The following is a 14,448-nucleotide window of genomic DNA, read 5'->3' as shown; positions in this document are numbered from 1 at the left end:
TAGATAACAGTGTCTTGTTTATAACATCCATCAGTTTAAACGTGTCCAGTAGAAAAATTCATTTAATGTAATTAGTAAGAGTATCAGAAAGTGGTTAAGATAGTCTTTCTGGCAGGTTGCTCAGTGAGGTGTTAAATTAGAAAAGAAATGTGGAAATGATTGTAATACATATGAACTAAAACCTTTCATTTGTGTTCCATTTCTTGTGCATTACGTAAGAATAGCTAATTGATGTCTGTTGTCTTTTAAGCTCAGTGTTTTTATGTTTGTTTAAAAATAATTTGGGGACTTTCCTGGTGACGCAGTGGTTAAGAATCCGCCTACCAATGCAGGGGACACGGGTTCAATCACTGGTCTGGGAAGATCCCACGTGCCATGGAGCAACTAAGCCCATGTGCCACAACTACTGAGCCTGTGCTCTAGAGCCCGCGAGTCACAACTACTGAAGCCCACGCACCTAGAGCCCGTGTTCCACAACAAGAGAAGCCACTGCAATGAGAAGCCCACGTACCACAACGAAGAGTAGCCCCCGCTTGCCGCAACTAGAGAAAGCCTGTGTGCAGCAATGAAGACCCAACACAGCCAAAAATTAATTAATTAATTAAAAAATAATAATAATTTTAATGTTCCTGTTTTTATTATGCTTAAGGTTTCATTGTGCTTGCTTGCCCTAAAATATAAGGGAGAAACCTACAGTAATGTTCATATACATCTTAAAATCATTTAGGTCCAGGTAAATATTAATGGTGGAATTTAGTTGATAGTTCCTGAAATACATTTTGGAAAACAAAAGATAAGTTGGTGAATTTCTGTTAAATTTTTAACTCTTATTTTATGAGTTTACAATAATAATGATCTTTTTTGTTGTTGTTTCAGTTGGTGGTATCCTTACTTCTGTGCCTTCTGGACTGGATCATGGCCTTACCTCTAAAGACACTGCTCCTACCAGTCCATGCAACAGGAGCAGAAAATGATAAAATAGAAAAATCTGTTCTCAACTGTATTTATAAGGTAAACTTCTTTGCTTTATTATTTATTTGGTAACCAAGGGTTTTTAAAACCTAAAGAAATAACATTTCTTAGTATTACATTTTCATTGTTTTATAGCTAGGTATTTATTTTTAATAAATTTATTTTTGGGTGCATTGGGTCTTTGCTGCTGTGCTTGGGCATTCTCTAGTTACGGCAAGCGGGGGCTACTCTTAGCTGTGGTGCGTGGACTTCTCATTGTGGTGGCTTCTCTTGTTGCAGGGCACAGGCTCTAGGTGCACGGACTTCAGTAGTTGTGGCACATGGGCTCAGTATTTGTGGCTTGCGGGCTGTAGAGTGCAGGCTCAGTAGTTGTGGCTCACGGGCTTAGTTGCTCCGTGGCATGTGGGATCTTCCCGGATCAGGGGTCGAACCCGTGTCCCCTGCATTGGCAGGCGGATTCTTTTCTTTATTATTATTATTTTTTATTTACTTTTTTTGCGGTACACGGGCCTCTCACTGTTGTGGCCTCTCCCGTTGCGGAGCACAGGCTCTGGACGCACAGGCTCAGTGGCCATGGCTTATGGGCCCACCCGCTCCGCGGCATGCGGGATCTTCCCGGACTGGAGCACTAACCCGTGTCCCCTGCATCGGCAGGCAGACTCTCAACCACTGCGCCACCAGGGAAACTCTGAGCTAGGTGTTTTCTAAGAACATAGATTTATCTTATGGTACCTAGGGATAATTAAAAAGTACTTCTTACAAGACACTGTTGTTTCATTGCAAAATTTTGAAAGAAGTCTTTGTTGAATATGAGAATCATTAGTTAAATTTTGCTCATTCTTCTTTTTTAGATTAAATTTTACCTTGATTGAAGAGCTAAGTGTTTAAATATTTTAAATTTTTGTCAAGTACTTGTATTAGCAGTTGACTTGTTTTCTACTTTTTCTTTATGTATTTATTTTCACTTAAAAGGAAAACTTGGTATGTTTTTTCCCCTGTATTTTCAGGTATTACATGGGTGTGTTTATGGATCTCAGTGTTTTAGCAATCCAAGGTATTTTCCATTAAGCCTCTCTGATTTGGCATCTGTAGATTATGATCCTTTTATGCATTTGGAAAGCCTAAAAGAGCCTGAACCTCTGCACTCTCCTGATTCGGAACGATCTTCTAAACTCCAGCCAGTAACAGAAGGTAAAATGAATTCTCTTCAGGACAGTATTGTTGCTTGGGTTCTCCCAAGGTATGATTTGAGGCCTGGGTAGAAATACTGGAGGATAATATATCTTACTTGGTAATTGTTTACCTTGACATGTACGTTATAGCTAAGTTCATTTTTAGTTTAAGAAACAACTTCAGATACACAATTCCTAAGATTATATGTGATGACATTCCCTTTACACTTCTGAGTTATTCTGATAAGTTTTTTAACCACATTGTTTTTACATTCAGAGAGTTTACTCTCTGATAAAAGGGAAATATGTAAACAAGTAACCTTATGATATGAGTACATATTAAAACAAAAGTACATTCAAGATACAGGGGTAGCCCAGAGGAACCCAGCAATTACTGAAGGGTTTTAAGGAGGTGATATACATCAGGGGTCCCCAACCCCCAGGCCACGGACTGGTACTGGTCTGTGGCCTGTTAGGAACTGGGCCACAGAGCAGGAGGTGAGCAGCGGGCAAGTACGTGAAGCTTCATCTGCCACTCCCGATTGCTCCCATTACCGCCTGAACCATCCCTCCACACCCGACCCCCCATCCGTGGGAAAGTTCTTTCACGAAACTGGTCCCTGGTGCCAGAAAGGTTGGGGTCCACTAATATACATGATAAAATTAGTATTAAGAGCACTTTGATAGTAGTATTTTACAGGCGTCAGCAAACTATGGCCCATGCCTGCCACCTGTTTCTATAAAGAAAGTTTTATTGAGACTCATGCATGCTCTTCATTTGTGTGTCATTATGGCTGCTTTTGTGTAGTAATAGTAGTGTTGAGTAGTTGGGACAGAGATAGCATGGCCCGTAAAGCTGAAGATAATTTACTCTCTGTCCCCTTGCAGAAAAAGTTTGGTGATCTCTAGTATGTTAGATTGATTTTAGGGTGGTTAACTCAGGATCAGAGAGACCAATCATGATGCTGTTGCAATAGGCCAAGCAAGAGTTGCTAAAGGGTTAAATTGGTTATATTTTCCCTAAACTAGACTAAGAATATGAGAAAGTTTAAAGGATTAGGAGGGAAAATCAGGAGGGCAGTATTGGAAATGGTTTAGCTTAGAGTGCCTGTTGGATATTCATATGAAGAGATCTAGTGGACAATTGATTGTACACGCAGATCTAGGTCTTAGCAGAGGGGTCTTTGTTAGGAATATGTATTTACATGGGTGTGTGTATTCTGAGAAGAAAAAGTTGGAAAGGAAGGAAAACCAGGAGAGAGTAGTTTCTCAGAAACAAAGAGAAGAGAAAGATTTTTTTAAAGACTGGCCAATGGTATTAAATGATAGAGCTATCAAGTACAAAAAGACTGACAAATATATCTACTTTAGTTTCAGCAGAAAAGTAGGAGACAGAAGTGGATGGCTGTGGGTTGAAGAGCAAGCAGAAGTTAAGGAAGTAGAGCCATCTGTCAAAAGTGCTCTTTAAAAAAGCTTGACTTTTTTATTTTAAAAAAGCAAAGAAAAATCATAAAACAATAGATAAGTTAAAAGATTATTCAGGATTAAAGGAGTTCTAAAGACAGTTAAACTCAATGATAAGCTGAGAAGGAAGTTAGTAAGGGGATCATTAATAGAGATGAAGTTCCTGAGAGGTGAGCTGGAAAGATTAGGTGTTAATATTAGCCCTTCCTCTGCGACCAGAAAGAAGAAGGTGGAAGTAAATTAAGGGGACTGACAGAAGTTACTGAGGGCCCAGTAGAAAATGGAAACTGCAAAATTTTGGTTGCACCAGTCAACATTCAGTAAGGTGGATCTGGCAGATATACAAGGGAACAATGGCTTTCAGAATGTTGATATATGGTTTAGTTATAGAATCTAGGGTTGGTAAGGATTGAACTGATGCTAGGAAATGGGTAATAAGCTGGAAGAAAGTAGAGGTGATGCAGAAAGTAGATGTAGTTGTTAATAACAAATTAGAACAGTGATTCTCAGCCTTGGCTGCTTATTACAATACTGATGTCTGGTCCCGTCCATAGAGATTTTGATATATTGATCTGGGATTGCTGGGATTTTTAAAACCTTGCAGGTGATTAATATGCAGCCAAGTTTGAGAACCACAGAGCATATCAGTATGTTAGGACAGTGGTTTATTAAATGAGTTTTTAAGCAGTGGAACCTCTTCAAATAAATTTCACAAGGAAGTCCACTTTGTAAAACTTTTTAAAGTAGAGCTGCAGCAGGGATTGTGCTGACTTTTCTCCCATTCATCTGCAACAGCCCTCTCCCAGGCTCTACAAAACAAAATTGGGAAATCACTAGACTAGGAGGTTGTGGTCAAAGAGTAAACTATCAAGGAAGAGTTTGATTTTTAAAGGCAGAATAGTTATAAATGATTAAAACATTTAGGATGTGGCCGTGGTAAAGGATTGATGACATAGAATGCAAGTGAAGATATAAAGTTACACATCAAGGAAACAGGGCTAGGGTTTTGGGTTGATCACAAATAGCTAATAATTTGTCTAGAACACATATATACAAGTGAAGTAGGAATATAGGAAAAATAATTCAGACAGTAATTGATACAGGTGACATAATTATTTCTTTAGATTTGGCATAGTACAATACAGTGTTTTTTTTTACTTAAGGACAAAGTTATATGAAAATATTCTTTGCTTTTTGCATTTTTAAAGGTGTAAAATGATAAAGTTTGATTCAGGGCAGGATAGTGTATTTCTTAAACAGTGAAATAAATAGTTTACTTATGTAAAGGGAAGTTTTAATGTATTTCATGCAAATTTACTGTGCCATTAACAGTCACTGTAAAAGACAGAAAGGTGTAAAGGTTTTAAACAGATGAGCTTTATATTGATACCAAATACTCTGTAGGGTGCTATTCTCTAAATGTATTAAAGTTGTTCCCTTTGGACTTTCTTAAAGGTATTAAGGACCAGATAAATGCAGAACCTTTTAGGAACAGCTGTGAGCTAACAGCAGGTGATTCTGTGGTCTGTAGTGACTACATGCTGTGGGGTTTTTTTAATGTGGCAGAAATGGCTAATCATTGTGCCCTTGTCTAAGGCATGCTTCATCATCTTCAAGTACTTTTTTGGCCAAAGATTTCTAAACATAGAGTGTCCCTAATAAGCTCAGTATTGGATTGAACAAGTCTGATTTGAGAATTATTGGCAGGAGTAGCTGTAATTATTAAATTTACTAAAGAATAAAGCAAGGTAGTGAAGTTGGCTTTTTGTCAAATGGCAGTAGTCTTATTAGCAAAAAGTCATCATTTGCAGGGTCAGAGTGAAAGGAGGCTCCAAAGAATTCATTCTGTCTTAATTATAGTTTCACCTATACATATTATGCAAAGCTCATATTTAAAGCATTTGCCAAAATTAACTTCCTCTGCATGTTCTATTACAGTGCAGTGAATTGCAGCAGCTTTTTATGCCTTGCTGCTTTTGTATGCCATAATAATCAGTAATTACGGGTTTGCTGCAAATGCTGTAGGGTTTGTTTAATCTGACAATATGAAAAGACAACCTTGAATAGACTTTTTTAAATGAATGCTAGTTACATAAAGCCTTAGAAGCATCGATATCTTCATTTTGCATTTTCTCACAAGGCTGGTTATTTTAGAATTTCATTTTGAATTTCTACATTAGAGAATTTCATATGTTTTCTTTATATCTAAGATATGTAGAAGAAAGATGTGTATGTTCTGTAGCTTACAATTCAAAAATAAATCTAAATAAACCTAACTGCCAAATTAACAAGTTGAGAGGTTTCTGTCCCTTTATATAAATATATATATATATATATATAAATATATATATATATATATATATCCTGAATTTGGAGAAGCAGCTTAGGAAAGAAAATGCTTCTACCTACTTCTGAAATCTTAATTTATTTTTTAAGTGTAATCAGTGAATTTCTGTGAACCCTCAAGTGCAAAATGAGAATGAGAAGTATTGGCTAGATTATCTGCAAGGCCTCTTACAGTGTGAACACTCATTAAAATCGAAGCTATAATTAGAGAAGCAAAAGCAGGCACTAGATTCAAATCACCCCTCTGTTTCTCATCATTCAGTGGCATATCTTTTTACTTTGCCATAATAGGTCTTGAAAATGTAGGATTGAATTAAGGTTACTCATTTAGTGTTGTTATCTACTGCTGAATAGCTCATTTTCAGAGCTAGCCATACTATCATCAAAGAACAGCTCAATGTAATTGGAACTTTTTAAGTAAACTGAAAATGTTTATATATACATGTATGTAAAATAAAACTTGATTATGGAAGATTAAAAGTTTGACACTCAGTAACATTTCAAAATCAACCAAAGTCCACAGAAAACTGTTCTTTTTTAGAGTTGGAATAATGGAGAAGATGTTATTGGTATTAATGGCATAGCAGCTGATTTGTTGCTGACTCTTTGCCTGTACCCAGTGGTGTCGGTTCTGAATCTTGAGGGCTACAACCTCGAAAATATAACATTGTTCTTCTTTCTTGCCTCTTTTTAAGTAATCATATCAGCAGTGCACAACCTAGTTCCCTTATAAACTTTATAAAGTTGAGTTTATTGAGGTATAATTTACATGAAATAAAATTTATCTTCCTTTGATGTGAGAATTTTACTATATATTGATTGTGTTGGTGGTTATACAATTCTATATAGTTACTGAAATTCATCACAAAGTACACTCGAAATTAAGGAATTTATTTTATGTAGGTAATACTTTGATCATCAGGACATTTTCAAATCTATATTTATTCTGATAGCTAGGCCATAGTATTCCCAAATGATTAACTTTCAGAATATAACAATGCTCAGACAATATCACTGTGGTAGAACAATACAGAGACATGATTATTCTGTAACCTTGTATATAAGACAGACAAGAACACTATCAACACACACACAAACACACAACTGAACACCCTCTTCTAACATGAATGATTAGTATGTCTTTACTAATGACAACTCTCCTCCCACCTCCTAGATGAAAAGTATCAAGTTAACCCAGTTGTCCCCACTTCCTGACACCACTCATTACATAAGTGGCTTCCACATCAACCCTCTATAGAATCACACTGGCAGTCTTTGGCTAGTGGGCTTGGACAAGTTATTGTCTATCTGCACTTCCTCCTTTCTCCCTTTACTCTCTTTCTGTATTCTTTGTTTTCCTTCCACCCTCCCCTCCTTTTTCCTCCTCCTTCAGGTCGTGACATTAGGCACCTTGCCTCTTCAGGCCTCTTATTACTATATTCTTTGAGTTTTCTCTTTTTACCATTTCCTATGTTTGTTTGTTTTTAAGTTACTCATATAGATATGCTCCTGATCTCTTTAATGCCTTAGAAAAATAAGCAGGCCATAAAATATTTTTTCCTTTAAAATAAAGTTTCCTTGGCATATGCTGGCTACACTGACTCACTATTTAAATTGATCCTGACTCCTAAAGTTTAGTGAAAGATCACTTTTTTCTGACACTTTTACGTCATCCATAAAAGCCATAATTAAATGCCATTTAAGGCATGCTGCAAACTATGTTTCTGAATCTCCTCATAATATAAGAAACTTAACAGTTGGATTTCATTGACTTTTTAGTCTGGGTGCTAAGTGATTTCAAGTGATTTATAACACTTTTGAACCTTCTTTGACGGTATGACGTACATTTAAGAGCCTTAGTTTAAATTATGAATCCATAAGCAAAATTTTCAAAAAGGGCTTTCTTATAAAAATGAACAAAACTTCATCAAAGAACAGTTTTCTTCTTCGTTATCATTCTTGTAGTACATACTCTAAATTGAAAATATTAATATTTACTCAAATATTTGAATGTGATTTTGATAATGTGATGGAATCCCCATTTGTTGTCTAATGTTTCATTCTTATATGACTTCCTAGGAAGCAGCAGTATTCCCACTCACTTATTATATTTTTTATTTCTAGTGAAAACTCAAATGCAACAAGGATTAATCTCTATAGCTGCCCGCACTGTTATTACACATCTGGTAAATCACTTGGGCCATTATCCAATGAGTGGTGGTCCTGCTATGTTAACAAGTCAGGTGTGTGAAAATCACGACAATCATTACAGTGAAAGCACTGAACTTTCTCCTGAACTCTTTGAGAGTCCAAATATTCAGTTCTTTGTGTTGAACAATACAACCTTAGTGTCCTGTATCCAGATCAGATCTGAAGAGAGTATACCTGGAGGAGGTTTATCTGCTGGCCTTGCATCAGCCAATTCAAATGTCAGGATTATAGTACGTGATCTTTCTGGAAAATATTCATGGGATTCTGCCATCCTGTATGGACCACCTCTTGTAAGTGGTTTGTCAGAACCTACATCTCTTATACTTTCATTGTCTCACCAAGAGAAGCCAGAAGAGCCTTCTACATCTCATGAATGCTTAGAAGATATAACAGTTAAAGATGGGGTTTCCCTCCAGTTTAGAAGAAGATTTAGAGAAACTGTACCAACTTGGGATACAATAAGAGATGAAGAAGATGTTCTTGACGAGCTTTTGCAGTATTTAGGTGTAACTAGTCCTGAATGCTTACAGAGGACTGGAGTCTCACTTAATATTCCTGCTCCACAGCCTGTGTGCATTTCTGAAAAACAGGAAAATGATGTTATTAACGCTATCCTTAAGCAGCATACAGAGGAAAAAGAATTTGTTGAGAAACACTTTAATGACTTAAACATGAAAGCTGTGGAGCAAGATGAACCAACACCTCAGAAACCTCAGTCAGCATTTTATTATTGCAGATTGCTTCTTAGTATATTGGGAATGAATTCCTGGGACAAAAGGTAAGAATAAAGGAGAAATTTTTCCTTTTTTAAAAAAATATTAGTCTTATTCATCTTATGATCAGCATTTTAGTCTCTGTTGTTTCCCTCGCTAAATTTTACCTACCAATTAGTTCTTTGACCAGTGGGCAGATTTTCTTTTTTTCTTTTTTTTTTTTTTTTTTTTTGCGTCTACTGAGTCATAATCAGGTTTCAAGGGAATAAAAAGATAACTTAATGTAATAAATTAACTTTAACATTTTCATAATGACTAGTATAACTATCTGACTTAGAACTCATAGCTCATACAATTGAAAAAAATCTTGTTTTTTCCAACCTTCATGTAAGCTAATAGGAAAAACTGTTTTTTCTTCTAACAGCAAATGTGTGAGTTTTCCACACCAAGCAGTTTCAACGATACCTGGAGTTAGCACAGGCAAGTTAAGGGCTCAGACTAATAAGACTGCCCCCCACTTTAGACATCAATTGCAGGTCTGGGTCACCCATACTTCTGGGCAACTAGCTGTAAATCAGACGTTCCTACAACCCCCTTCTTGGGTATGAAAATTAACTATAATGATTCGTAAAACATTTACTTACATTTATCAGTGTATTACAAAGGATAGTTAAAGAATACAGATGAACAGCCAGATGAAGAGGGACATAGGGTAAAGTCTGGAAGGATTCCAAGTGTGGAAATTTCTGTCCCTGTGGAGTTGCAGTGTGCCACCCTCCCAGCACCCTGAATGTGTTCACCAACCTGGAAGCTCTCCAAATCCCATAATTTAGGGGTTTTCATGGAGGTCTTATCATGTAGGCATGATTGATTATTAACTCAGTCTCCAGTTCCTCTCTCTCCCCAGAGGTGGGGCTGAAAGTTTCAAGATCCTAATCATGGCTTGCTCTTTCTGGTGATGAGGCACCATCCTGAAGTTATCCAGGACACCACCAAGAGTCACCTTATTAGAACAAAAGATGCTCTTATTACCCAGGAAATTCCAAAGGTTTTAGGAGGTCTGTGTAAGACTCTCCTGTTACCTACAGCACTCAGGAAATTACAAGGGTTTTAGGACATCTGTGTCAGGAACTGGGGACACAGCCCAAATGTATATTTCTTATTATGGCACATAGGCCTAACTTTTTTTTTAGACAAACAGTGATATGATCATTTCTTGTTTGTATCAGAGAAATTAACTCAGGATTTAGCATCAAATCAAGAAAAGAATCTGGATTTCATTTTTTAAAATTTTGTCTTCTCTTATGCCTATTGCAAAACCTCATTGAAAACTTGTAATACACACACAGTTTTGAAGTAAGTTAAGTAGGAGTTAAATGAAAAGGCATGAGACTTAAAGCAAAAGATCCAGGTTAGAGTCACTTAAACTTTGAGCCTCGGGTTACAGTCTGCAAATTGAGGAAATAACTCCTACCTCACATGATGGTAAGAATTAAATTAGATAATGTACATAAAATACTAAAATTGTACACTAGTGTAAAGCATTATTAATATTTTTAAATATTAAAAATATTTTTAAATTTATCTTTAAAATTGATTTTTTTTTTTTTTTTTTTTTTTTTTTTTTTTTACCGCGGTACGCGGGCCTCTCACTGTTGCGGAGCACAGGCTCCGGACGCGCAGACTCAGCCGCTCCGCGGTATGTGGGATCTTCCCAGACTGGGGCACGAACCCGTGTCCCCAGCATCGGCAGGCAGACTCTCAACCACTGCGCCACCAGGGAAGCCCTAAAATTGATTTTTAAAATTTCTATGATACTAAAAGCTGTAGGGAAGTGGAAGAAGAAGCATTATTGAATGTATTGTTTTTGTTCAGTTTGTAGTAGAAGGGGAGCTCAGGTATCACTGGATGAATAAATCTTAAAGGAATTCAAATGCATGTGAAGCACTGAATTGGAATTCTACTTGCTTACCTAGTGTTTATAATCTTACTTGGTTTAAACCCTTCCATTTATTAGAAGGGCGTATCCTCTGCCTTATGGGAAAGCCATGTTATATCAGGAAAACAATTTGCCTTATGGTATGTCCACGTACAGGTAATTGCCACTAATATAAATTCATTCTACTCTCTTTTGCTGTAGAATGGTCCATACATTGTCTCTTGAGAAAAATTAAAGATGGGAAGCTATATTTTACCACAGCAAGCATTGATTTCATGAATATAATTTATACGTAATTTAGCACCTATGTAATGTATTTGGTAAAATGTACACACTGCTTTGTAGTGTAGAAAAATACATATAATGTAAAACAAGAAAAAAAACAAATTCCATCTGGATTACACATCCTTATTTGGTAATGATTTAGATTTTGTGAATATTTTATTTCTCATGAGGAACAACTTTCTCACATATATTTATGAAACTCTTGAGAAGGAACCTATAAGTATTTTTATCCATTTTCCCGAATATGAGTTTGGGAAACTCACAGCATCTGCAAGGAAACATTTAAGTGGCCAGTAGATTATGATCCACTAGCAGAAATGTATGAGGACCTGGGTAGAAATAATGACATATATTCTTTACATTTTTTTTAGGGTCTGTTCTCCTTTGTGTTAGAAGTATGAAAAGGCAAGAAAAGTATAAGAGTTGCATGAGTAGACTGGAAAGTATTTCCAGAACTGTCATGTCATTCTCTGCAAACGTGATGAAAATGTTTATAAATCTCTCTATTTAGGAGGAGCTTTCATCTGCTGAAGAAAAATGAAAAACTACTTAGAGAACTTAGGAACTTGGACTCAAGACAGTGGTAAGTTGTTGGGAAATTTTCAGGTTTATCTCTGTCACCTGTCAGCTATTTCTCTGTTCGTGTGTGAATAATACTGTATTGTTGAATTATAACTTTCTGAGCAGAAACTGTTTTTCATTTATATATACCTTAGAAATACCATTTTCAGAAAAACGTACAGCTGCATTTAAATGTTTGGTATCTTTGGATTGTTTATAAATAATAAACACTCGACTGGTGTTTTATACTTTTGTCTTCAGTTTTTTGCTTTTCGTGTTCCCACAGTCAGTTTGTCCACCCAGCTCTGATTCCACTTACCTTTCTGTTCAGCAAACTCACATATTGTCAACCATTTTTAAAATGCCTTATCCTGCACCCTCAAAACTGTTCTTCTGCTTAAGTATATATATACACACATATATATGTGTGTGTGTGTATATATATTTCCATAACCAGTTCTCTAATTAGAATCATTCCTAACGACTGCTTTCTCTACTCCTGGGCAGCAGTATATTACTAGAAAAAGTATCAAACCAGTGTGATACAGAGAGTTACTGTATATTCATGCACCTTTACTTCAACAATGCCATCTCTGCTGTTTGGCAAATTTTTTATCCCTTGTTCACTTTTACTTTACTTCTCAGAGTAATGGTTATAAACCACTTCTTTGTTCCTCAAGCCTAGCATTATAGTCAGAAGGTCATCTCTACTCTAACCTCATAAGAATTCACTTCAGAGGTTTGACCTATGTGAAAGACAATCTGCTAGAACAGTAGTTCTTAACCTTTCTTCTTCCTCCACACATTCACATTTTAACACAGGTTAGTCACATATGTTCATTAATTAAATCCAGTGATTCTGACAATTGGGAAACTAGTTTGTAACAAGCCATTCACCCTGCCATCACTATTCTACAGGAATGCAAAGTGAAGATGATTCAGACCTTTCCCACATCAAAACAAATAGGCCTTACATCTTCATCTTTTAAAATTTTCTGTATTGAGCCATCTTCTCTTGCTCACTTTCCGCATCAGAAAAGCCTTTTTTTCTTTATATACTTCTGCTTCCTACTTTCTCAGCCTGCTATAGGATCTTCAAAAAGTTATCCCTTCTTTATCTTGTATTTCTACTTACTTCTCTTACCATAAGCATATTTGTTATCTGCCTTTAAAACAAAGCTATAGTACATCCCTTTCATGCCTTTTACTACCAAATTTATAGAAAAATATTTTTTTTATTCATTTCCTGTCATTCCTAACTGGTTTTTGTTGTTTTTAGCTTTTCTCAGAATAATTTTTTTAAATAATGTATAATTTCTTTGATTATAGAAAACAGAAAAATAAAGCTATTGTTATTCATAAGACTTGTTAGCATTTCTTTATATATTTTCAGTCTTTCTTTTTGATAGACATATGTATGATTTTTGTTTGTTTTACAAAACTGGAATCATAGTAATGTATAGTAAGTATGTCTTTTAAAAAACTCTATATTAGCATTTTCTCAGCCATTTTGATATTCTTCAAAAAAAATTCTATGGCACCAAGTTCTATGATTTTTGGCCATTTGAGTTGTTTTTAATTTTTTGCCCTAGAATAGATTCCTAGAAATAGAATTATTAGGTCAAAGCATAAGGACTTATTTCAGGCCATATATAAAATTGCTTTCCATTAAGTACTGATTTCTAATCCTACCAATGTTGCATAACTTCAGCCTGTCCAGCAAAAGATATTGATGACATTTTCTTAACCTTTATAATTTGAGGGGCAAATCATGGTATCTTGTTAATTTATAGTTTTTAATTACTAGTGAGGTTAATATTTTTCATATATTTGTAAAGAATTTCTAAATTCTCTCTTAGTGTCCTTTTTCTGTTTTTCTATTTAGGAATTTTTCTTAATTGTAAGAGCTCTTTTACGTATGTGTATGTGTTAAGGATTAACTTTTGTATTTATTGTGGGAGTTCTCCTAGTTGAACATGCAATATTTGTCTTTCTCTGTCTGACTTATTTCTCTTAGCATAATGCCCTCAGGGTTCAATCATGTTGTCTCAAATGCCAGGATTTCCTTCTTTTTTATGGTTGAATCCCATTGTAAATACCACATTTTCTTAATCCATTCATCCATTGGTGGACACTTAGATTGTTTCCATACCTTGGCTATTGTTAATAATGCTTCTGTGAACACAGGGGTGCAGATATCTTTTCCAGTTAGTGTTTTCATTTCCTTTGGATTTATTCGCAGAAGTGAGATTGCCAGATCACGTGGTAGTTCTATTTTTAATTTTTTGAGGACCCTCCATACTTTTTACAGAGTTGACTGCACCAGTTTACATTTCCACCAACAGTGCACGAGGGTTACCTTTTCTCCACATCCCCTCCAACACTTATCGCTTGTCTTTTTGATAATAGCCATTCTACTGGGTGTGAGGTGATATTGCAGTGTGGTTTTTCATTTCCATTTTCCTGATGACTAAGTGATGTTAAGTACTTTTTCATGTACTTCTTGGCCATTTGAATATCATTTTTAGAAAAACGTCTGTTCATGTCTTTTGCCCATTTTTTAATTGTATTATAAGTGTTTTATTGCAATTGAGTTGTATGAGTTTCTTACATTATCAGAAATGTAATTTGCAAATATTTTCTTCCACTCTGTAAGTTACCTTTTCATTTTGTTTATCCTTTCTTTTGCTGTGCAGCTTTTTAGTTTGATGTGATCCCACTTGTTTATTTTTGTTTTTGTTTTGCTTTTGCTTTTGTTGCTTGAGCTTTGGGTGTTATATCCATA

General features: G+C 35.7%; 1 protein-coding gene across 9 annotated transcripts in view; it reads left to right on the top strand.

The window, feature by feature from the left end:
• Nucleotides 1–14,448, top strand: part of RALGAPA1 (Ral GTPase activating protein catalytic subunit alpha 1) — a 220,641-nt gene that overhangs the window by 147,191 nt on the left and 59,002 nt on the right. For all 9 annotated transcript variants that reach the window (XR_004348438.1, XM_032622552.1, XM_032622551.1 and 6 more), the window contains exons 31-34: nucleotides 877–1,011; nucleotides 1,980–2,163; nucleotides 8,079–8,943; nucleotides 11,614–11,685. Coding sequence is in view for 8 of the 9 variants with exons in the window: in XM_032622552.1 (XP_032478443.1) it covers nucleotides 877–1,011; nucleotides 1,980–2,163; nucleotides 8,079–8,943; nucleotides 11,614–11,685 (1,256 nt within the window). In the remaining variant the exon portion in view is untranslated. The remainder of the gene's footprint in view (nucleotides 1–876; nucleotides 1,012–1,979; nucleotides 2,164–8,078; nucleotides 8,944–11,613; nucleotides 11,686–14,448) is intronic.

Source organism: Phocoena sinus, chromosome 2, assembly GCF_008692025.1.
Source record: "Phocoena sinus isolate mPhoSin1 chromosome 2, mPhoSin1.pri, whole genome shotgun sequence".
In the NCBI taxonomy this organism is placed as follows: Eukaryota; Metazoa; Chordata; class Mammalia; order Artiodactyla; family Phocoenidae; genus Phocoena; species Phocoena sinus.
Note: the sequence above shows the minus strand (reverse complement) of the source record. Positions and strands in the feature narration are given on the sequence as shown.